Source organism: Scardinius erythrophthalmus (assembly GCF_964197995.2).
Source record: "Scardinius erythrophthalmus genome assembly, chromosome: 22".
Classification (NCBI taxonomy): Eukaryota; Metazoa; Chordata; class Actinopteri; order Cypriniformes; family Leuciscidae; genus Scardinius; species Scardinius erythrophthalmus.
Window position 1 is genome coordinate 16,342,794 of NC_138242.1, and position 25,660 is coordinate 16,368,453.

General features: G+C 38.6%; 1 protein-coding gene across 9 annotated transcripts in view; it reads right to left on the bottom strand.

Moving 5' to 3' along the window:
• Positions 1 to 25,660, bottom strand: part of kiaa1217 (KIAA1217 ortholog) — a 124,603-nt gene that overhangs the window by 81,903 nt on the left and 17,040 nt on the right. For 3 of the 9 annotated variants that reach the window (XM_081353007.1, XM_081353008.1, XM_081353002.1), the window contains exon 1: positions 13,270 to 13,646. The exons of 2 other annotated variants lie outside the window; for them this stretch is intronic. In XM_081353007.1, the coding sequence (XP_081209133.1) occupies positions 13,270 to 13,573 (304 nt within the window). In that variant the 5' untranslated portion in view covers positions 13,574 to 13,646. Of the gene's footprint in view, positions 1 to 13,269; positions 13,649 to 25,660 lie in introns of those variants that run through there. 4 more of the 9 variants (XM_081353005.1, XM_081353004.1, XM_081353011.1 and 1 more) reach the window with 3 other exon arrangements.

Sequence of the window (25,660 nt, forward strand, 5' to 3'; positions counted from 1 at the left end):
CAGAACTATGCCCCCTTCTGGCGACACGCGAAACTGCAACCAGAGTTGTGCACGCGGTTACGTGGAGTTTGCGTTGGGGTTTGGGATGAACTAGAAGCCGGTCTCTTTGAATCCATCTTCTACTTTTGCCAAAGTCGCTTGAGTTGTCTTCGCTGATGCGGATAATGGCGGCGAATACACAAACCTGCCAGACATAGCCAGGTGAGCGTGAACGCGCATGACGTCACGCCCAGTCGATTCCGTCCCGAATCCCTCTTATTTATTTTACTGTACAGGATTATAGAGGCAATCGCAGAGATCATAGAAGGGCTCATTCAGCCCATCAGGCAATTGTTTAAGCATGTATGGGTTAGAAAAACGGGTATTTTTAACATGAAAAGTTGCTTAATGCACCTTTAAAGAAAACGAATAACAGTATATTGACGTGTAAGTGACAGCAGCCTTAATATTCCTGCTGTCGTCTCTATAACGTTAATGAAACAACATAAGAGAAAATTCACTCTTGTTCACTTATGTAACTATATTTGTAATGTATATTTGATTTATAAAGTGCAGCGTTATTTTACATTTGATTGTTTTCAGATTTCCTGAATGCTCCCATAATGTTGCCAAACAATTTAGTTTTTTCTGATGAACACAAATCAACAAGCAACAAAAAGCCACAAGTTTGTTTCTATGAAGATAATAATGCATTTTAAAGCATGATAAGATGACTTTTAAAAGCTGACCAGAAAGATGACTGACTCATAGTTTAATAAACACACAGCCAACAGAAATCTGCCCTATAGGCTAAGTATGCTTAATTACCTAATGGCATGAACAAGACACACACACATACACAGTCAAGCCAGGTCAGCAAAACAATATCCGTCTCAACAAGTAAAGATTTCTCATCCGATCACCCAAACACACATCTTTCAGTACCTTTTATGGAGACAGTTGTTGATGTTTCAGACTCAATAGATGTTGGAGAGCTTTAGACTGACACATGCTGATTTACAGAATATTTCTTACGACGTATATCGGCTCTGCTTGGTTCTTCAGTAAATCAAAGTGCCGTGCAACTGCGGGCAAAAAAAATTACCCTCATGCAAGGCATGAAATTTGCCAATCACCATCAGGTACCATCTTAAAACCACTATAATCATCATTATATCGCATGACATCGCATCATCTTTCAACAGGTGCTTGTCAGCACATCCCTTGTAAAAAAAGAAGTGACCTCAATTTCATTGAATGTGCACTAGTGTACTTAAAATCCTAAAAGTATATTAAAAAAAAAAATATATTTTTTTTTTTTACAGAAAATATAACATTAATAAAATTAAAGGCCACTTAAAGATAAAAAAACACCCAAAAATCAAGCTTTTAATGTTGTTTATTTGTCTATGTGGTGTTTTTAATATGCTTTAAGACTAACCATGTGCAAATTCATCAGTCAACACCATTGCTGAGTATTTTCTCTTTTAAACTGCAGTGAATCAATCTCTGGTGTTTCTGACGTCACAAACTACCTTGTAACCAATCACGTCAACGTGTGATCGTCAACGAGTGGATCTCTGAGCTGCTGTGAGTGAGTGGAGGCGGGGCTATTTTGCATATTCATAGAACTGCATATACTAAATGGGGGTGTCGTGTTACATTCAAGCTATTTTAAAGCATGAAGAAATTGTTTTTCAAGGGGAAAAAAATGTAATCTGCATTTTGGTGATCAAAGATGAGTTTTAAGGGATACAATTATTTACTACAGGGGGACTTAAAGAGTACTTAAATACAGAAACTTATAAATAAAAACTTAGGGCTGGGACAATAAATCGATGCATCGTGAATCGAGAAATGATTCTGGATCGATTCTGAGATTTTCCGAACGCATCGAGATTCTCTCTCGAATCGATTCAGAGCTTATATTTTAACAGCACATGCCACTGCGTGCTTTAGAAACAGCCGTACTCTGTTGGCTTCCAATGCCTTACACACACCACTTGAACCTTCTATTAAATTATCATTCATAATGTTTGAAAAGGTTGAAGCGAATTACAAGGGTGTTTGCATTGGGCTGTTTACATTAATCTCGTGTCATAAAAGCATTCTGAGGTGCAAATACATTCTCAAGGTGAATCGCATACTTGTGCACTATTCTATGCTGTTTTGTAGTATAAATAGTGTAGTAGTGTGTTCACACTGAAAATTCCACAGAAAAAGTGCACTTTAAATACCCGGGTGATGCACTTATTGAACCGAAAACTACTGGTTAAAAACTAGCCTAGAGCGCCATCTGCTGTTAAAAACTAAGCTCAGAATCGATTCGAGAGAGAATGGCGATGCATTCGGAAAATATTGGAATCGATTTATTGCCAGCCCTAATATAAACTAAGGGGTTCCCATCATGGCATCATTTTATGGATTTAGTTTTAATTAATTTATTTTTTTTTTTTTACATTTCACGATTTAAACAGAAAATAGCCAGAATAAATAGATATAAGGGTTTGGTATGTTGCTGTGTTGCTGGACACTGGTGCAGTTTTTGAAGAGAGAGCTCAAATGCCTCACTGTTTTATGAAAAAGCTTATTCACTAAAACCGTTAAATATGCTATAAGCAATTTCAGTCATTTTCAAACATGTCATTTTGTTAACTTCAATGAAACACCCACTGCAACTCCAACTGACAGCTGTAGCCTATTGATCAGCATGAGTGAAGTGAAATATAAGGCTTTTGTCACTTTTCTATTTAGTATGCATGGTACGATGTGTGATATGATTTAGAATGAGCAAAAAGAGTATAGATAAGAGAGAAAATTATTAGGGAAAGAAAGAGAGGATGGGATTGGGGCACAACAGAAATAGGATTCAAACCTAATCTCCCACATGAGCACCAGGGCTCAATGTGTCTGGTGCGAAGCCAATAAGCCACATCTACAACAAAACCTGCTTTATTTATTGAAATTCCTTAAAATAGAGAAGAGCAGCCTACACAATGTTATGATAAACTCGAAGGAAACTCTGAATCTTTTCCCTGGCTGTTAAAATTCAAAGCATGTATACAGTGCTTTGCCTCTCACCTTTAAAACCTCTTCCCTTTTCTCACTTCATTTCCTTTTGTTTCTATTTCACTGGTCTCTCTTGTATCAGGTGCTTGTCTACCCATTAGATGCTGCATCAGAATGGAGCGAACAGAGGAGAAAAAAGAGGAAAAGAAAGAGTGTGCGTACACAACCTACACTCGGTGCCAACATTTCAGGAAATCCCTTCATCTTTTCATCCTTGCTTAACCAGACTTTTCTTGAAACAAGGAGTCTCTTTAGGAGACGGTGTTCATTATGTTTGTGTGTGTGTGTGTGTGTGTGTGTGTGTGTGTAACCCTCTTGGCTGACCCTAATAAGCAACCACACACAGCTTGCTGAATAGACTTCAAACAGAGACGCTACTTTTAATCAGCACTGTGAAAACCAAAGCACAACCTGTTCAGAGAGAAGAGGGCATGGGATGGAGGGGAAAAAATGAAGAAGAGGTGGAGATAGCTAGAGAGACAGACAAACAAGAAAAATGGCAACCTGAAACAAACGGCATGATCGGAGAGGCGAACCAAAAGGGAAAGACAGAAGAAACAGCAACAGAACAAAAAGAAGACGACAAGCACTGGAGGAATGTGAGGAACAGTCCATCGTTTGCACCAGTTTACGATTAAAAAGATATGATTTTCTGTCAGTGCTGCATGTGTGGGGCTCAAACCTGTCAGAGCTTATAGTCTCACAAGGCCTCTGTGGAAACTGGGGCAGAAAACACTAGATCTCCAATTAAACTTCTGCAAATAAGAAGTTACAGTGGCCCCATTAAAGTATTTGGAGAATTCAGCTACACTTTGAATGTCATTGCATTGCACAGACATTAAATAAACATCGCACAAACGATCCTTTCAAGCAAAACATTTCACAAAAAGTTTAAAGTGTGGCTTATTTTCTAACCAGGGAGCACTGTTATTATGTAATCTTTAGTAAATCTCAAAATGAATATCCATTTTTCATACTGTACATTATGTTTATGTGATGGCCACATTTAGTTAAACAATGGCTGCTTTTATTTTAGCAAAATAGTATAAAATATCGACCATTTGTCATCAACCATGACATGAGAGTAAATAATTATCAGCTTATGCATCCCTATACGATATATCAGAGAGACGTCTTGGTCACTTATTGTAAGTAATGATGCAAGCAGATGAACTTTCACATTAATTCCCAGACTGTGTTACTTTAAATAACATGCTCACAGCTGGGGAACCAAAGACTGGATTCCCATCCAGGAATAGTCACAATGGAAGGAAGGAACCATTTTTGTCTAACCCTGCCATTGCAGATCTAGTGAAAACAAAGCTAAAATAACTTCATGTCTTGTCAGGAGTAAAAAAAAACTCTGACAAGATGGTCTAGTCCATCTAGCATAGGGTGTCGCAATAATATTGGATAAATTGGCAGTGGGTGAGATGAGATTACACACACCAAACAAAACAGACACTCCGACACGGAACACACATTTCAAAGTAAAATAACTGTAGCATTGTTTTTCAGAGAAACAAGTATGTGAACTTAGCATGTTTCCTAAATCTCTGCAAACATGGTATTTTTATGCTTTAGTACAGTCAAAAAGTTACATACAGCACCTTTAATGTACTAAAATTACTAAAAATAAAATGAAATTAAAGATACATTTTAAAAATAATTACATTTTAAATCATTTTAAATTTAAATGAAAAAGATGACAAAAGCACAAACTCAAATTAAAATGAAAAAAAAAAGGTATGAATAAATACTACAACAGAGAAATGATAGTGATAGAGGAGTGTGAATCTGTGAATATGTGTGTATGAACTGAAAGGCTAAGAGGTTAAAGTCTGCGTGAACCGGAAGTTGCAAACGACTTTTCTCCAGTGTTGTGACGTATTTCCCAGTGAAAAGGAATATTGAACAGAGGGCAGGGTTTTACTCTAGCGCTCCTCCTCTCCATCTCTGCTCATAACAGACTAACGGTTTGAGGGGAGTGGTTAAGCGTTGCCCAAACCAATTCCTCAAACCTACGTCATCAGGGAAGGTCCTCCAATGCAGAGGGGAGGGGCATTTTCAGATTTTGATTAAAGATTACGAAGCCAAAAAATAAATTTGTGTGGATTGACTTGCATGGATGAATTGTTCACCACAAAACGATCAATTTAGGCAAACAAAGTAAATATGGTCAATTTTGATTTCATGTGGACTTTAAACCAAAGAATAGGTTTGTCCAAACTAATTGCCTTTGTAGAAACATGGAACAGAGAGACGACATTTAAATCATCATTAAATTAGTATTTCAATTAGTTCACCTAAATTTAAACATTTTGTCATCATTTACTCAAATTTTTTCATTCCAAACCTGTATAACTTTCTTTTTTTAAACAAAAAAAGTATTTTGAAAGAATATCCCGTCCTCTTTCTTAAAATGTAAGTGGATGAGGACTGGAGCTGTCAAGGTCCAAAAAGTACAAAAAAAAGCACCATAAAAATATCACATTTTCTTAGTTCTACATTTTCTGCTGGAATCAACAATTTCAAAAGCTTTCCCAACATCTCAGACAAACTCCTAGAGGTTGTGCACGTTTTTATTGATTTCTGCTTAGGAGAGCTATATCTTATGGCTCCCCTATGAAACTTGGACATATCATGAAGAGGCACTTAACAGAATATGACCATGTATCTGTTAATGTGTACATCAACTATGTTCTTTAGCAATAACAACCATGGGCACTTAACGTCTGCAGTCTTCACGCGTGATGAGCCTCAGGGCATGAATTCAGCTCAGAGAGAGATAAACAGTAACAACAAAACCAGGTGTGTTGAATGTAGCTCTTCTCCTTCCCCCTCTGTCTTTAGCTCTTTCTTTGATTCACATCACCCTAGACACTTTGTGACATCTAAACCGTGTAGAGCTACACCATGAATCAACACAAACTGCCTCAAATGTCAATACACTCGTGCAAATACACACAACTTGTTGGTTCTTGCCTAGTGACCCGATACAACGTTTGTCTAAGGTGGGCATTATTGAAAGAGTCTCTCCCTCCCCTTTTCTTCCAGGTTAATTTACCTCAGGTTTTGTATACGAAACATAGTATACTTGCTTGGCTGACTGACTAAAGGGCCAGTTTTTTTTTAATTATATATACAGCCTCATCGGGTTTATGTGAAATCAAAAATAAGACGTTTTGAAGAATGTTCATGCTGCTCTTTTCAATGCAAAGACAGAAAAAGTAGACATTCTGCTAAACATCTCCTTTCATGTTCCACAGAATAAAGAAAGTCATACAGTCAGTGACCTAAATAAAGTTTGTCTAAGGTGGGCATTGTTGAAAGGGTCTCCTCCTGCCCTTTTCTTCCAGATTTCATTGATCTCAGGTTCGGGTTACTGGCGACTGTGTCCTGTAAGCCATTTTTCGCAGCCGCGATGGCGATTAGCATGTGAGCTCAGCAGAAAGGATTCTGGAAAATTCCTGAAGCAAGGAAAAGTATCTAAGTGCTACTCCCTCTCCTAACATTAACTCTCCTCAAATGCTTTAGGAGACTAGAATATCTTGCAACACTGAATGATAAACCTTTCCTTTCTTTCTCTCCCTCCCCTTTTCGATCCTTCCTGCCAAACAGTGAACAATTACCAGATTCCATTGGCCATTAAGTTAAAGCACTCAGGCACTTTTCATTAGCTGAGCTGGTCGGTGACCTGTGGATCAACTTCTGCCCACATGAATTCAGTTTTTCACAAACAGAGCACTCCATCTGTCTGAAGGAATAATAGTCTGCTGGTCCGAGATTAATGTAGTGACTTCCAAGCACAAAATACGTAAATTAAGAGAGTAATTTGGGTACAACAAATCTGGGACGAGCAAATAGGATCCATGTCCCTCCATGTCTGCTTTCTGTCTTTCGAACACTTTAAAAATATGCTTAAATAAAAAGCACAATTCTCATTTGTACAAAAAAAAAAAAAACCTTGCTTGGTTGCCTGGTAGTCTAGGACCAGTTCACCCAAAATTATTTTTTATTATCATATATTCACCCTCATGTTGTTTCAAACCCATGTTGCTTTCTTTTTTTCTGTGGAACACAAAACAAGATGTTTTGAAGAATGTTCATGCTGCTCTTTTCCATGCAAAGAAAGCATAAGCAGACATTTATATTCCACGGAATAAGTCATACAGGTTTGGAACGACATGAATTAAACTTTTTTTTTACAGTAAATTGAGTGTCTTCCCTGCTGAAAAATTCAGCATAAACCAGAAACCATGCTTTTCTGGTTCACCAGCACTTCCTCTTGCCATGATGGTGACAAGCAAACCAGTAACTGGCATCCCATGCTGGTCCCAGCATGCGTTATATACCTCATGCTGGTGACAAGCAATGCTGGATTTTTTCAGCAGGGTTGTCTTCAGTTTAGACAATTCTGGATTAAGTGTGTCTCACTTTTTAATCAGAGAGGATTAAGGGTTAATGAGCAGTGTTCATTAATCTAGTCCCATTCGTAATTCTCTTTATATCACTTCCACTGGCTTCAGTCTCCATTGCAATGACTTAGATTTCTCTTAATTACAAGAACTTGTCCCTGTCTGACACTTTCACCAAAAATGATGGGATTATTCTGTTGTGATCATGAAAGGAGTAGTCCATCTATATATATATAATTATTAATGTTGAAAACAGGATTTTAGGATTCTTTGATGAATATATCGTTCAAAAGAACAGCATTACTTTTAAACAGAAATCTTATTAGAACATTATAAAGTCTTTACTGTCGATTCTTTTGATTAATGTAATGTATCCTTGCTGAGTGTTTTTTTTTTATAAAAGTATTTAAAAAAACAAGGAATTTTCCACAAGGAAAGTCTTTTGAAATTATAAGATAGCATTGTGTGAGGAAAAGAGAGATTTAAGTCAATAAACTAATTGGAACTATCCTGTTAAACAGGCCTTGCTTTTTTTCCATTTTTAACTTTCTTTAGTGTGTAATATTGCTGTTTGAGCATGAACATTGTCAGCAAAGTTTACAAAGCACAAAGCCCACTGCAAAGGGAGTTTTTCTCTCTGTTAGTGAGCACTGTTTCTGAACTCCCTGAAATGCCTCGACTGTAGCCTTGAGCGTTCTTTCAGGAATGTAGACATCACAATATTTCTCAATTAAAATAATTCCTGCCCAATATGAAAAAAGGGGGGCGAGGCCTGGATGAGTTGCGTTAGGAGTGACTGTGTCCGCAATCTTAAAAACGCTACCTTCGGAGGATTCATCAAGGTAGGAAAGCATCAAGGCACGTCCAAATCCAATGTTAGCTTCACTTCCTGTCTCCTGAGATACCTTTCACCTGATTCATCCTTCGCTGCCTTTGATATCCCACAATCCTGTGCATTCCATTCTGTGACAGTTGGGCTAAAAACTAAAGATGGCATCTGAAAGTAGTGGTTGGTGGTCAGTTTGTGTGTAAATGTATGTTTTTGATCAATTAAATTAAATATTCCCTTAGTTATCACCAAAGCTCTCTCTATTTTGCTGTAGATCATTAAACCGTAACGCTGCCTCAGAAGTCTGTCTGAAGTTTTCGGACGCAGCCAGTGTGTTGATACTCGCAGTTATGGTAAAGGACGTGGCATTTCTTAAACACGCTTAAGGCAGTTGACCAATCGCAACACACTGGTCCAGCCGACCAATCAGAGCACATTACGCTTTTTGGAATTCAGGGCTTCATAGAGACAGGAACTAAACAGAGTGATACTGACAGACTGGGGAAAGAGGTGCTTCAACAATGTAAAGTAAAATATGTGAAAAATAAGGTGTTTTTGCATGAAAGCATGAAAACCTATTCAAGTAGACCCCAAAAACAAAATCAAGACTTTGCAAAAGGGCATAAAATGGCCTCTTTAAAGTCCCCCTGTGGTAAAAATCAAGCTTTTAATGTTGTTATGTCTATGTGGTATTTTTAATATATCACATCAAGGTGTGATCATGAACTAGAGGATCTGGTGTGAGTGAGTGGAGGCGGGGCTAATTTGCATATTCATAGAACAGCGTATACTAAATGAGGCAAGGGTTTAGAGTTACATTCAAGCTATTTTAAGGCATGAATATTTTTTTTTTTTTTCAAGGAAAAAAACGTTTAAATATGTCATTTTGGTGATCAAAGATGAGTTTTAAGGGATGAAATTATTGGGGGACTTTAAATGAAAAGAAAATGACTAAACATATGACCGAACATATGAATTTTTTATTGATTTGAGTCCCACAATGTAAAAAGGCTAAATTAAAATGTAAAACTGCATTATTTTGGTGTACTACACTGGCTATCCCATAAACCCCCAGTGAAATGTTATGCTTCTTACATCAGCAGATTTCAGACTGATATGTTAAACACATCAATCCAGGCGACCACTTATAGTCTAAGCATGCAGAAAAATTAAACAGCAAAAGCCTGAGTACAGATCCAACCAGCTTATAAGATAAACTTGTGATGAGGGGACTGTCTCTCCCTCCCTCTCTGCCCTCTTTCTTTCCCATAACCTCTGTCTGGCTGAACCATGAGTAAGCAAGACCACCCAGCCGTGAAATTTACTGACTGTGATACAGTTCTTTGTCCCGCTACACCTACTTGCGATAAACTTTCAAAGAGCGCTAACAGTAGTTTAAACAAAAGACTGAACCATTTTACCTGCAGATAAACAAAACCCCTTTAAGAAAACCGACTGCTGATAAACAAAACTCTCCTTTATCTGTCAGACATGAAACGGGCAAAGAAAAAAAGAGAATGTATTTGATTTCCTTCCACATGTTTCTTTGGGGGCATGTTTAGGTAGAATACATTGGTATCAGATCACAGGTGATTATAATAGACTTTTCTTCAAAGCACAAAGGAAAAGTTTTGTGTTTAAAAATAGTGTCATTACAAACAGGTAATTCCACTCTTCAGGGCAACTAACTCTTCTTCGTCTGATTTCTAAGATTAAATACTAAAATCTGCATTATGTTTATTTAGAAAATGAAATGCTAATTACAAAAAGAGGCACACACATTATCTCTCCCGTTGGGAAATGTAATCATTCATTCCCTTTTCGAGGGCCATTCATCCATGTTATGACCTGTGCTTGAACTCTTAAGTCTAGAAAACATTAACTTTTATATGGTCCATTTAAAGTAAAAATCTAAAGAAAGCTAGCTTTTACAATGTTTACCATTGGGAAGATCTGAGAGACAGTTCCCCCAAAAATACATTCTTTTTCTTTGCATGACACATTTATATTATTGTACAGAATATAGCTCTTTCGGCATTATCCTGAACATTGAATAGCAAGCATTTCATGTATCATAGAACGAAAAAGAGAGGTTCTCTGAAGCGCGCGTAAATGTCAGATCCTTTTGATTTTCCCGGCAAAAACTTTCCGAGCCCTTCACATAAAAATCAGTCAGGCTTTAGACAACCAAGGTCTCGTTTTTTTTCCTTACAAGCTGTTCACACATTGGCAATAAAAATGTGATTTACATGAATATGCATGAAAATTCTTAGATATAGCCCCTTTAATTAAAATAAAATTGAAATAAAATATATGAATTAAATTTGGCAATACTTAGCAACTAACTGAAATAAAATAAGTTTTAGTAATAAAAAAATGACAAAAGCACAGATTACTAAAACATAAACTAAAACAAAAACTGAAAATATAAAAAATAAAATCTAATTGTTTACAGATCTTTTTACACCTTTAATGTCATATTAAACCCCCCCCCAAAAAAATAATAGTATAGGATATAAATAATACTAAATGAACACTTGAACTTTAAATTCAACATGTGTACCTGACGCTAACAATAAATATAGGCCAAACAAGCAATAATGAGTAACGACTCTTTTCACAAACTATTGTATGACTTCAGAAAACATTCTATTTTTTAAATATGATTAAAATCACAGAGGATTAATCATAAGAAATATTTTCATTTACATTGAAAGTGGTTTCAAACATATCTCTATGCCTCTTCTAAGCCGCTACATCTATGGAGGACCAATGTTCATGGTGATATCTGGATTCTACTGCCTTTTACTGACATATTAGACGGAAATGATGGAGGCAAACACATGTATTACTTAGAAATGTCAGAAACCAGGTTTTACTGAGATTCTGACTGACATCACACATCACTTCTCAGCAATCAAACAAATGAATGACAAATAAGACTGACGCACTCTTATGCGTGTGTGTGCTCATCCGCATGAATAACTAAAAGAGGGATGTTAACTTCAAGAACTTTCAGTCCTTAAAGGAGAACTCCGTTCAATTTTAACATTGAGCTAATTTTTGTGTCAATTTGGAGTGCTGTCAGTACAGAGAACAACGACAAAAATCGGTGTTGCCTACACCGTGTTATCCTCTTTTTAAAATTTGCACCCTGTTGACTTCAATGGGGCAAGTTTTAAACCTGCTTTTAGCCTCTTAACATCCTTGATGTGTCATTACAAGTGCACAGCTAATGTGAGTGATTCCTTCAGAGTGATCACGGGTGAATCTGACTGCAGTAGATGTGAAAGATATGAATAAAAGTGATGTTATTTCAGCCAGCGCACATACCTGTATTTACTTCCTGTTTTCGGTCGAAGTCCACAGTAATCGATTGTCGGGTTCACGCGCATAGGTTTAGCTACCTATGATCACGCGCGTGAACTCGACAATCGACTACTGTGGATGTGCGCTGGCTGAATTAACATCACTTTTATTCATATCTTTCACATCTACTGCAGTCAGATTCACCGTGTAAGTAATCACTCAACATGGATCGGAGTTCTCCTTTAATATCATCACATTCTAAATCCCCACCCCAGGGGTGCATTCCTGCAATTTCACTGAGAGGACATGACATGTTTTTAATCACTACAAATCAAGGGCTGTGATTGACAGGCACCAGAAGGCCACAGAGGTGACAGGATTTGGGCCTTATATCACCATTTTAGAGCAAGTCTGAGTTGACATGGAGCTCTTCAACCACGACCAGCAGGATTAAAACCCACTGGGGCGGAATGCGATACAGAGGTGCCTAATCACACATGCACACACACAAACTGGCATTAATCTGCACCCCAGTGTGCTGGAATGGGGAAGGCAACGTAATGCTGTGCCCATGTGTTTTTTTGTTTGTTTGTTTTTTGTGAGGAATGCAGCAAAAATCCACAAGAATCCAACCTGCTGCTGATCTAATCCCACAAAACACATAGTCATATATGAATAAATAAAAAACCTGCACCAAATACTTTTAGCTTAATACCATTCATGCAATTTACTTACATTCAGACACTTCAAACCAATAATGCAAATCAGCTTAAAAAACCCAAATGCACTCTGCAAACAAAACAGTATGTTCCATTTTTACTTCAACAAACATAATAATATCTTATTATGTTAATAATGTTTAGTCAACAATTAAAACCTAATGTCTACCCAATATGTTACAATATTAAGACTCTTCAACTTATGACTAACATCACAAATAACTTATCACATCTGGAAGGTCTAAAAACTTGAGTAGGAAGGAAAATTGACATGTAGGAATGAGACATTTTTCTTACTATCTCGTGTTTTTCTCCAGCAATGAGATTACAAGAGGATCAAATGGAGATTTTGACTTAAGTCTTGTGGCTCTGGTTTGTCTTCTGTGGAAAAAGATACTAGCAAATCTCACAGTTGTCTCCTCTAGAGCTTCAGAGATCTCAACAATGCCTTCAACTGTGCTCAAATTTACCAAGATACCGAAAGACTGCAATCAAAAGCATGAAATTTTAGTACGAACACAGAAATTAGTCATTAAATGAAAATATCTTTATGTCAACAATTGTGTCATGTGGTTCTATTGCCAATTCTCAAAGAATTTTTGGAGAAACATCTGCGGCAAAGTTTACGTGACACCCCTGAGCCATAAAAAAAGCAACATCTGCCCAAAAACATTTTGTACTGGGAATCGATTCTTTAAAATAATGAAAACAGGAGATCTGCGATCAACAGAGACCAAAGAATCCAAACATCAGCGGTCAGATATGAGAAGCGCAGTTCATTGTAATCTAGTTGTCTGATAAATCTGGCATATATTGCGAATATTGTTGGCTCTTGATGAATTGCTTTTATTCCTCTTTTGTAAGTCGCTTTGGATAAAAGTATCTGCTAAATGCATAAATGTAAAAGTACTATGTGGGTATCCACCTTTGAAGATCTGATACTTACTGGGCTGTGTGACTTGTTGCTGGGTTATGTTTGCCATGGACCCTTTAGGTGGACTGATTCTGCTTCTTGGTTGGGCCACCTCGTCCTCTTCCTTTATATTAGTGTTTTGCGGGATATGCGACTGTGTTGTCCCATTGACCGGAGGCCTTTGGCCGGCTATATTGCCCTCACTTCCTGTCCGCATCACCTTTTCCCCAATGCCGAGCATTTTGGATCTGCCGGCAGGTGTATCCCGACGGGCCGAGGGGAGTTTGGAGCCGGGACCCGCCGAGGATGGGCGAGCAAGCCGTGAAGGTTTAGACATACTGTAGAAATGCTGGTTCAACTCGAGTGCACTCAATTAAGTCAGTTCATCAGTCACTCACATGGTATTCCATTTCAGTCGTCCAATCAAACTGCACAAGGTGAATATCCAGAATTGCGTTCCACAGGTGTCCCTGGATTTTCACCGTATTCCACAGAGAACGAACTGCACCGTCTTGGTATTACTCTCCCTCCTTATCTGTCATCTCTCTTCCTTCCTGTCCTTCTGTGTCTTTACTCACCGAACGAGTCCAGACGAGTGCAGGTAAAAGAACCAGACGGCGAGAGAGACGGAGGAGGAACGAGGGGGAAGGGGTTAATCACCACCTTTCCAAACGGAGCCTCCAGCGTTCCGAAGTGTATGCGTGTGCGCCTCGGGATGACTGACATGGGGACAAACAGAGAAAAGCAGCCTGTTCCAATGTATCAGCGCATTCCAACACACAGTCACAATCTCTCTCTCATTCTGCCGTCCTAAACTCCAACTCTCTTTCTCTCTCTCTCTCCACCTTTTTCCTCTTGTCTAGATGCTCTCAGCTTGGAAAGGCAGAAAAAGTCTCAATGCTTGGGAACAAAAAAGGAAAAGAATGAAAAGGGAGGAGAAAAGGTCTTCTGTTGCTGTCACAGCTGTGTGTACTGATCCTCATGCGAGTCTCTCTCTCTCTCTGCTGTCTTCAGTTTAACGGGCTAGAAGACCATTGCTGTGGTGTGTGCTGTAGAAAATTGCACATATACACACACGTGCCCGGGTATTTCTGGAGAATTACAAAGCGGCAAAAAGGAAAGCGGGATTACACTAACATAGCTAGTACTTGAGCTCTGCAGTGTGTGTGTGTGTGTATCAAAGCAAGGCATGCTGGAAGCTTTACTTTGTACTGAAAAGAGTTGGAAATGGAGGAAAAATCCTGTTTGCTGTTGTCAAAACAAGCACAAACACACTCGAAGAAAGTTTGCACAGCTAAATAGTGAAAAAAAGAGAGAGAGAGTGACAGAAAAACTTTCATTTCATTGTGCCTGTAAAAAATACAGCATAAGGAGTTTTATTTAGTTTTATTGCCGTTTCAGCAATATCGCGGGTTCTTGGAGACAATTGTCATAAAAACATTTTTTTTTTTTTTGCTGCTTCAAAACATCAGTAGTAAATAGACCAAAAATAAGTAGAGCAAACTAAAATATACAAATTACTTATCTAATTTCTCATATTGCAAAACAATTCTAAAACCAACAGTCATTTATTTCACACATGTATCATCAACTTAAATATATAAGATGTTATATGATAATTTTATTTAATTTGTTTAGGCTATATAACAATTATAATTGTTTAAAATGTTTTATTTTTTATCATTTTTAATTGAATTTATGTGTGTTTACCATCATAATTCACTTACATCTAATAAAATCTCAGGGCATATGCTGAGCTTGTAAAAATTCATATCACCCGTCTCTCTTCATCGCTCAGATTTGCTCTACTCCGTCTCACAGAATAACTGTCAGTGCAGTTTTTACCCAGGGTGCTCAGAGTGCATATTAATCTGATACATCTCAGTTTACCATAAACAATAAATGTAACAATATACTAGTAAAAACACACAAACTAAATATTATGGGTCAAAGAGGGTATTGGATAAAGGTTTTTGAACAGATAACCTACTAACCCAAAAGCCTGTGCCTCTCGCCGCTTCACTAGATCGCCGCCCTGTGATTCCATTTCACAGAAAAGCCCGGATCAAGCCGTCCAGAGGCGGGATATTTACCTTTGGATTTCATACCCAGGGATCCCCAGTGGAGCAGATTTGGCTGCCACACAATCCATAAAAAAGCTTTGGGTAAAATGCATACGCATCTAGACAAGAGATTTAAATGTAAAACATTTCATCACTGGATTAAACCCCCGCTGACATGGCCTCAAACCATTCGGCCATCTGGACAAATCATACATCAATCATTTTAACACAAAGAAAGTGATCATATCGGAACATATCTGGAGTGAGAAGTGACCTATTTAAGAAGAGGCAAACAGATATATGCATCCTAACAACTTTCTTTTTTCATTCATGGATCACCAAAACGGACATTCTTTGCAAAGTACACGTATATGCATATCCAAGCAGAGAAAAACTAAACCAGGGTACCATGGCTGACTTTTGACCTACATTTCTTTCCTACTAAATGACCTTTGACCATGTTATATACAAAACAGATGGGCCCATTTTTAAACGTTCAAACCTGTATAATGCAGATGTTGTGTATTGGCTTCTGTGTGCGCATACATATGTGTGGTTTGCATGTGATATGTGTGCCTCAGCCTGTGAGCTTGCATATGTATTTGCGTGTGTTATTGGGTAAATTAAAAGCCCTCTAATAATACATGTGTCTGCCTCATGGCTCCACCCTATGGACTCCATTCACTGCTTTAGCTCAGTGTAAGCTATATTTAACTCTTTAAATAATATATGACCTACGAGACTGCTTCATTTTAAACCATTTTCCATTCATTTTACCCACAAAACTATATACATTGTTTCTGCAACAAGTTCTTAATAAGGAGGGGTATTCATGAAACACAAGTAAAATGAATTTGTATTTACACAATTTTTTATATAATTTATAATTGTTTCAAAATTTGACATTAAATTATTAGCTTTTTTTAGTTTTAATGGAATTATTATTTTTATTTTTTAGATTTGTGCACTCCTTAATCTAATCATTTTATGTAATTGTTGCATTTTTTTTTTTTTTTTTTTTTTGCAAATCATCATTAAACTGTTTTGCACTCACATTGTTCCAGGTTTTGCATACAATTAGGTAGATGGATCTGAGTAAATCGAAGGATTTCTTTTCGATTCTTTGACAGCGGTGACCCCCACCTGACATATTCAACCCTCGTGTCCCGTTACTAAATAATCCAGAGCAAACAACGAGTGTGTATCAGGTAAAACATCTTAAGAGTTTCCCAGAAGCAAACAGATACATCATTATATCTTGAGTGTCTCATACCTGACTATCAGCAGAGTGAATCATTACTGTCTCGACATGAAAAGGGTGTGTGTGTGTGTGTGTGTGTGTGTGTGTGTGTGTGTGTGTGTGTGTGTGTGTGTGTGTGTGTGTGTGTGTGTGTGTGTGTGTGTGTGTGTGTGTGTGTGTGTGTGTGTGTGTGTGTGTGTGTGTGTGTGTGTGTGTGTGTGTGTGTGTGTGTGTGTGTTTTCATGCCCCCAGGGGCCAGTTTCTTCAAACACATTCAGATTTTCATGAGCCAGAACTGAATTTTCCACAAGAGGCATACAACTCCTCAAGTGTTTCCTGTTATCCCTGATGATATAATCACACTACTATAGGAGTCTCACTGTGTCTTTGAAAGGGGTTGTTTGTGTCAAAAGTGCATATTACTGCAGCAATAATAATTTACATAACTTACAGAATTGTATGGAAATGTATATATATAATTACTGATATTCACTAAGGCAAGCATCACTATTACTATTGCTCATCTGTGTGTTACAAGTTGCACAACTCTTCTTTCTCCATCAACTTACAATTGCTTAAATTAGTGCTATATATCATTTACACCTTGTGACACTAAAATAGACCATTTAACCTTTTAAAAAAATCACACCTCTTCAACTCAGCACCTCACCTCCTCAGAGACACATTGCTCTTTCTCCAGACGCCTTTAATGACTATTCCTGACTCACAGTTTTCATAACAGCATCGCAGGTTTTTGCGAAGAGAGAAGCTCATCTGAGGTAAGTGAAAACGACTCTTCTAAAAATATCTCGTAGAGAGTTTAACCAGCAGACAAACAATTATACTGTTACATTCCTCAGTAATGAGCCGGAGAACGCACGTCAGACTGCAAGAATATACAGGGACTGAAATTCCAGATACTAGGAAAGGGAATAATTAACCTAAAAATGCCTAGAAGTAATATAAAAAATTCAAGGTTGAAAATAGTCAGCTTCTTGGATAATACAACCATGATCACTTTCCTCCAAGCCTGAGCAATAAAGACAGATCATAAAAGTATCTTAAACTGCTGGAAAAAAACGCTTAATAATTTATTCAGGACTATGGATGGACAAATACACAAATAAACAGACTGAAAGTAAAATGACACGGACATGTAATTTGTAAGATAAGACTGAATTCACTGAATTGATGGAAGAACTCTAATAAAAATGATATAAACATGTAAGTAAAGCAGTGTCAAACTTTCAAAGGACATAGATGGTATTGTAATGGGAGGAAATAAAATAAAATAATTTTAAAATGTTACAATTAAAATACTAACAAAAAAAAAAGACTGTGACAGTGTTTGACAGTAAAATGATTTGCTGAGATTCCTGACCCCTGCGTCTCTGGGGCCCCCATGTGGCCTGACCAATAAACTCCATCTTCATCTGATACACTGCAGTGAATATAAACTAACGAATGCTTGCTCTGGCTTCAATTTGTGCATTTTGAGTCAATTGTTTAGAAGTCTCTCAATTATCAGTAAGTATTTCTTCCCACAGGTGTGAAAGATTGTGTCACAAAAAAATTAATATTTGACTGTCTTGACATTTTGCAGAGTCATTTTTGCAAAAGTGCATTATCTATCTTTTCGTGATTACACTGACTAGTCTGCATTCATTGATTGTATTTTTTAATCCTGCTGGGAGAATTACAATTACAAATGATGCCTATTATCTATGTTCTCCAATAAACCTTTTTTTGTCATTTGTTAACTTCTTGCTTTATTAAGACCAATGCACCATAAGTTAGCAAAGCTAGAGGAGTAATGGTTGAAGATCTCTTGAAGAGGATGTAAATAAGAGACAGTGACAGCAACCTTATGGGCTTATTGATTTTAGCTCAGCACTCTGTGCCAGGCTAATACAGGTCTAAAAGATGAGCACAGAACCATTACAGAGCTGCCAAACAAACCAGTAGAAGTATTCCAGGTGGAAGAAAAATCTCAGTTTAAATCAATTGAGCCACTTTTATATTCAAATCAAAACCAGTGCTTTTAAAACCAATACTAGACACATTTATCTGTTAGCGAGAAGAATTTGTACCTTATGTGCATTAAACATCAAGCAAAAACCTTCAGTAGAAGCAGATTAATTTAAAATGGTGAATGTGATTTTTGAGCATGAAATCAAGCGCTCTTGTGTAAGACTAATTACGCTGCTTTTCTTAAGGAGAGACATGGAGAATCTGTACGGAAATGTCGTTTGAGGAGCAAATGCTGTACTTGCAATAGCTGAAATGTGTATTCAGCAGTTCAGTGGGCTGTAGCGTATTGAGATAACTGACGTCTAGCTCTGCATTCTGGCCAAGACCTGCCCATTCAGGTCATGTTTTTGAGCCAACACCTGTGAGCTGTAAATGCCATGTGACTGATTACTCTGCAGCCAATTGTTAAAAGAAATGAATAAATAAATAGAAATTCTATATGTAAATAAATAAAAAAGTTTTTTTTTTTTTTTTTTTTTTGGTAGTTCTAGATAGTCATGTGCCTGCCAAGCAACTGCCATTGAGATGAATGGGAATCCTAAAAGATGGTTGCAAAGCCAGCCAGATTGCATCTTGCCATTTTGAGAAAGCTCTAGCCATTTTTTTGTCAGTTATCAATCAAAATTGGTCCCTGAATGGCCTACGGCTGCGCCATCTGAGACTGGAAACTCACCTAAACGCCTCAGTTGTTAGTTCTACACTAAACTTGTAAATTCATTTTTTTGAATTTTTCAAAGTTTTTTCTTTGTTTTTCTCACTTCTCTATCCTCTGAACACAGGCTATTTTTCTTGGCCCTTTCAGCATGCAGCTGGATTATGTTAATATGTAATTATTCCACCGTCCAAACCATCAGAATGGATTTTAAAAGGTCACTGCAGTGAGTGTGAGAGCAGATAAAAGCCAGGGTCAGTGCTCAGTCTGAGGGTGACTAACATAACCACCAGCATGAACACCAAAACAGTGTGGCTGGAGTCAGGTGGTAGACAGAGTCATCGCTTTTTACTCCCATTTACTGGCTGTTAATAAAATGAATGGAATTGTGTGTTTTCTGGGGATAAGGTCGTTGAGTGAGCATGCTGTATCTGATACTGCTAAATTCAGGTCTAACCTGGTTTAAGGACCTATAAAGCTGCTAACACTAATTGAAATAAAGTTAGCAAAAAGCAAAATTTAAATGTCGAATAACACAGTACTGTTAAATTTATAACCAGGTGCAAAATAATAATCATCACAAAGTTCAATTTTCAAGCGTATTTAAGTGTGTTAAGAAATATAGTCATGAAAGTGCCTTTTATTAAATTAATATTATCTTACCTGCAAGTACAGTTGTTTTAAAGTACATAAGTACATTACAAGTGCACATTCAGTACCATTAAGCACAATTCTTTTTCACAAGGATATTTAATTAAATTAAAATAAACAATTAAATGGCATGTCATTCTGTTTTGCCGTCTTTAATCCAGTGAAGTTATTCTCCAAAAAAGTATAGCACAGTAATTTGTGTTAAACATGCTCAAACTACCTTTTTTCCTGCAACCTTGCTTGTCTGCACACACACACACATGCATATACAGACACACACAGTCTCAAGACCATGGCTACTTCCCTACTATATAGTAGTCGAAAAAAAACAATGACAACATGGCGAATGTAGTACGTCCGAATTGTATTCATACATATTCATACAACATAGAACATACTTTTTCAGCTTTCGCAAAGTAACTAAAGTCAAGAGAGTATGCGATTTCGGATGCATCCCATGTGTCTCTTTTCTTGATGCATTGCTAAATGGAAGGACAAAAAACATCCTGAGGCCATGGTGCGTATAGCAGATACAGACAGGTACACTGATGACGTCCATACTTCAGTTCAATTCACATTTTTTTTGTATAGCGCTTTTCACAATACATATTTCACATTTCAATTACAATTCAGAGTGATCTGTTATCGGATTTGAAAGTGTCAAAGTTATATATTTCAGAGATGTACATATACAAATCACGCAGTTATCTAACAATGGATTTATTTAAACAATGGATTAATTTAAGGCAGAAACAATGAGCTCATTGAAGTAAAGAATACATGTTGTTAACAAATGTTTAGGATATACAGAACATTTTTGCATTTGTCATGTTCAGCTGACAGCGCAAAAACAACATTCACACACCATATTCTCAATTAACAAATGTCATTAGAACTACATCATCACAGTTATTTCAAATATAACTCATTGTGAAAAATCCAAGTGAAGCTGAATTTGCAGTTTCCAGCGAATTAACACATTATAGTTCAACAGCTGTGGAACACAAAACAATCTGAAATAGCTTATAATGACATTCCCATGTTCCTCTGCTTTAGCATATTCACACTGAAAAACAGGAAGGGGTGTCGTTTCACATCGTGGTGCTAATGGAATACCAAATTAATTAATGATCGCTAGAGCATTCACCATCTTATTCTCAGTCAGCTCGACTCTCAAAATAGCTTCATTAGTCACTGGTAATTAGGCGGGCATATTGAATGTCTCGCTGTGTTATAATACAGAAGGGATGAAGCAGCTATATCCTCATTATATAACAACCAGTCAGGCAGTAGTGATGAGCCTCCATCCAATCTGCAAGGCCAGAGCCTGAATATGCAAAGTATGCAAATGTCCATATTAGGGATTTGTGATAATGGAGTGGAAGGAACAGGCAGACTGAACCAAAGATAGGTGGAGAGAAAGACAGGCAGATATAATTATTCTGGTTACTGTCATCAGTGAAAACTATCAATGCTACAAATGTTGTGCATTGTTAAACAGAAAAAATGGCAATCTGTAGACATCACAAAAGATAAAGAAAAGGGAAATTGGACCCATGTTTACAGCTTAACCAGGGATGCGTTTCCAAAAAGCATCGTTAGCCAACTATGTTCGCAAGTTCCGTCGTTATCAGCATAGTTCAACGAGTCAGTGTTTCCCAAAACCATCGTTCTAACGAACATTCGCAAACAGTATCGCAAAGTTGTGTAATTGGAACGACAGCTCTCGACCTGTGGTTAGAAGCATAGTTTCTAGTTTGCATGGTATGTGGACTTATTAAATCCTTATCGTGGCTGAACGACCACTTTGCGACAATACGGTTTCGGGAAACAGTCGTGACTAGCTAGTTGATTTCTTCAACGATGCATCATACTATGGTAGCTAAGCAGCAAGTTACGTCGTTGTTTGCTAAACACACCCCTGGTAAATGATGTAAATGCACTGCAGTCAAAGTGCATACTGCATGAAGCAGTGTTGTAAGCATTAACAACATTAAATTAAGCTGAATCATTGCAGTAGAATGTCATAGCGTTGACGCGATGGGAAAGACTCTGCGTGAGCCGGTGTCTGAAGCACGAGTCTAAATGTGATTGGCCAGGGATGAAATATCGTCCCCCTGGATCGGGATTTCCCATGGAGGCTGTCCAACTAAGAGAAACTAGGTCCGCAAACCACACTCGGGCTGGCCAGAACGGATGCAATAGTAGAAGGTGAACTCGGTCCTGGAGAACCCTTTCTAGAAATGCTGGGAGCAGAGCTATCGGAGGACAGGCGTACAGACGCAATCTCAGCCACATCTATACCATGGCGTCCAGCCCCAGAGGAGATGGAGGTGAGAGGGCAAACCAGAGAGGACAGTGGGTTGACTCTTCGGAGGCAAACAGATCCACTTCCGCTCGGCCATACCTCTGTCATATGGACTCTACTAGTTGATGTTGGAGTCGCCACTCCCCGTGCCTCAGCCCCTGTCTTGACAGGATGTCTGCCCCCAGATTTAAATGCCTCGGAATGTAGACTGCCCTTAGTGAAAGAAAATTGGTTTCTCTTTTGGCAATCGAAAACTGCACCCCATTCCTTGAGATAAGCGTCCATAATGAGAGCCTTGTAACAGCAACACTCCCCCAAAAAGATTCTTAACTTGCAACACAGAAAGCTCCTGACCTAGCCTGATGCCTTTTACAGTGTTCAGGATTGAAATTGCATGTGCAGGAGACAGATGTGCCTGCATCGTGTTTGAATCCAAACCACCCCCAGAAAGTGGTTTTCTGTTTTGGAGAAAGAACACTTTTCTTGGAGTTTAACCAGACGTTTCATATGAGCGAGCACAACATCTTGATGCTGTGCTGCTAACTCTTCCAACTGCGCAAGAATGAGCCAGTCGTCTCTGTAATTTAATACATGGATACCCAAGGGGATCCAGATCAGAATCCATGCATTTGGTGAACAGGTCTAGGCCGAAAGGAAGTAATCAATATTAATAAGCTTCGCAACAAAAGCAAATCTGAGAAACTTTCTGTGTTCTGGCAAGATCTCAATGTGTAAGTAGGGGTCTTTCAGATCTACCATCACAAAACAAATCATCGTATTGTATTTGTGACACTATGAGCTTAGGAGAGTGAGCATCTTGAGCATGGATGTCCAAAGAGTATGGTTCAAGACTCTCAGATCTAAAACTGAACGCAGACCACTGAAGCAAATTCTGGCAGAAGAATCCAGAAGAATCACCGAAGGCAGCGGGATAAGTACAAAAGTCCTCTGAGAGCCCCGAAGGGAATCTGGAACATGATGGGGCAGTGTAACCAGAATCCCTCCGGGAGGGGGCGCTCTCAGGGACCAGGGCCCAAAGGAGCCACGACTGCTTTTTCTCAGCTGCTCTTGTGGAGATGACTTCCCTCAGGTCAGTCCATCTCCTAGGCAGAGTAGTGTGGGTCGCCCGGACCCAAAAAGCCACATTCTCCTTTTGCTCCTCTCTATCATCTTTCTTGGATCTAGGCCCTGGTCGATCACAGCTGGAGGAGGCTGCCAGCTCCTGGACCTGGTGAGGGTTTAGCTTCTTGAACGCCGCTAATTGATGTTTCACCTCCTGATACCAGTCGACGACAGGCCATAGGGCGAAATCGAGGAATCAAGAAGAAAGGCCTTTTCTCTTTCTTCAATAGATTGATAGATGGCAACCACTGCAGCCATTAAATGGCAGATGGCCGCCTCAGGTCCCAAGCCCTCACTGTGGTCCACGTCTTTGAGCGGGCCAGCCTGTTAGCCTGCATACCAGCCTGGCCAGCTGCCGACTAAGCTAGATGCTACCCTACACGGCTTAGTGGGTAAGGCGGGTTTCCTCCACAATGGAGTAACAACTTCAAGCACGACAAGCAACAACCTCAAGCAGCTCCTCAAAAGCAGCAGACTGAGGAAGCTGCTCGGATGATGCACACACCTGCTTATTAAACACAGACACACAAGACATGTGCTCTAAAAACATACGGGTTCTGAAGAATAGTCTCGCCTTCCCAGCTAATCCGACTCTACAGCATGATTTCACCATCCAGCTAGGTTTATCATCTATTACCCAGTCAAGGTCAGTCAGAAATCTTGGAGTAACCTTTGATGACCAGCTGATCTTCAAAGACCACTTTGCAAAGACAGCTCGGTCATGCAGGTTTGCACTACACAACATCAGGAAGATCAGGCCTTTTTTTAACTGAGCATGCAACTCATCTTCTTGTCCAGATCCTGGTCATTTCTAGGCTTGATTACGGCAATGCTCTTCTGGCTGGACTTCCATTGTGTGCAATCAAACCTCAACAAATGATTCCGAACGCTGCAGCACATCTTGTCTTCAACGAGATCTCTCTGCACTGGTTACCACTCGCTGCTCACATCAAGTTCTAGCCATTGCTTACAGATCTACCACAGGCTCTGCGCCCTCCTACTTCCACTTGCTCTTACGAGTCTACATCCCTACCAGAAATCTATTTTCGGTAAATGAGCGAAGGCTCGTGGTACCATCACAGAGAGGCACAAAATCACTCTCCAGAACATTTTCGTTCATTGTTCCTTGCAGGTGGAACAATCTCCCCACCTTCATCCGGAAGGCAGAATCCCTGACAACATTTAAAAGACAGCTGAAAACAAATCTATGCTTTCACTTTTCTTTAATCCCTCCCTATTCTTTCTTAGTCACATATTAATAAATACCATAATAATACATAAATAATATTATAATAACACTAGCATGGTGGTATATGACAGGGATTTTCAAACCTTTTGAGGCCAAAGACCCCAATTATGATGATCTACAATTTATGTACGAAGTAAGTGGTTCTTAAAACATTGTCCACAACAATATTCAAAGGCCCTGAATATTTGCCAGTTGTTTATAATTTACTGAATTAGGATTTTTTTTTACTCAGTTTCTACCTGAAATATTTCAGAGTTTACTAGAAATATCCTATCTCCTAGGATATATTATATCCTAAATATAAAATCATTTTCTTATAAAATTTTCTATGGACCGGGTTTAGACAAACTTGGGGATAGTTTGAAAACCCCTGGTATATAACATTCCTCATGCCTCGGACTCAATTGCTGGATAACTAGTCGATCATCATGACCCATCCCTAGCCTTAGATGTTCTTTGGTCATTAGAAAAGAAATCACACATGTTTCTGATTGGCCCTTTGCTTTAGCTTGGAGTTAAAGGGTCACAAAGCTTGGCCCACTTTTTTCTCTGCTTGACTGGATGGCATGTCATGTACGTGTGTACACATGTGTTTCTGCCTTTGCTCTGACATAAACACACCCAGTCTGACCTCGGTGGCACGTGTATGTCAGCCAAACCCTCCTAGAGAGCTTCCTGTGCTGTATTCACACTCGAAAATGTTCCTTGTGGAACCTATGGAAAGCCAGCAGGAATAATTATACATCTGGCTAGAGAGGGCCTGAATGAACTGCTGAAATCTCACAGGAGGAATAGAGAGAGAGAGAGAGAGTGTGAGAGAGAGAGTGTTAAAGAAAATAAAGAGATGGAGGACAGGGTGAAAAGAAAGAGAGGGTGAAAGAGGTAGCAGGTGGCCTCTTTCCCAAACTGAGGCATTGAATTAACCATCACTTCATTAGATCCTCGTCAAATTCCTCATTTTGACATCAAAGACTTCCCGCATTTTCCACCACATACTTTCTACAATTCTCAGGACAATGAACTGCCCAAATCTCAGCAAAGAGTTCCAGAGAAATAGTCATAAAAATCAATGGAGGGTCTTGGGATGCATTAGAATGTCTCTCAAAGT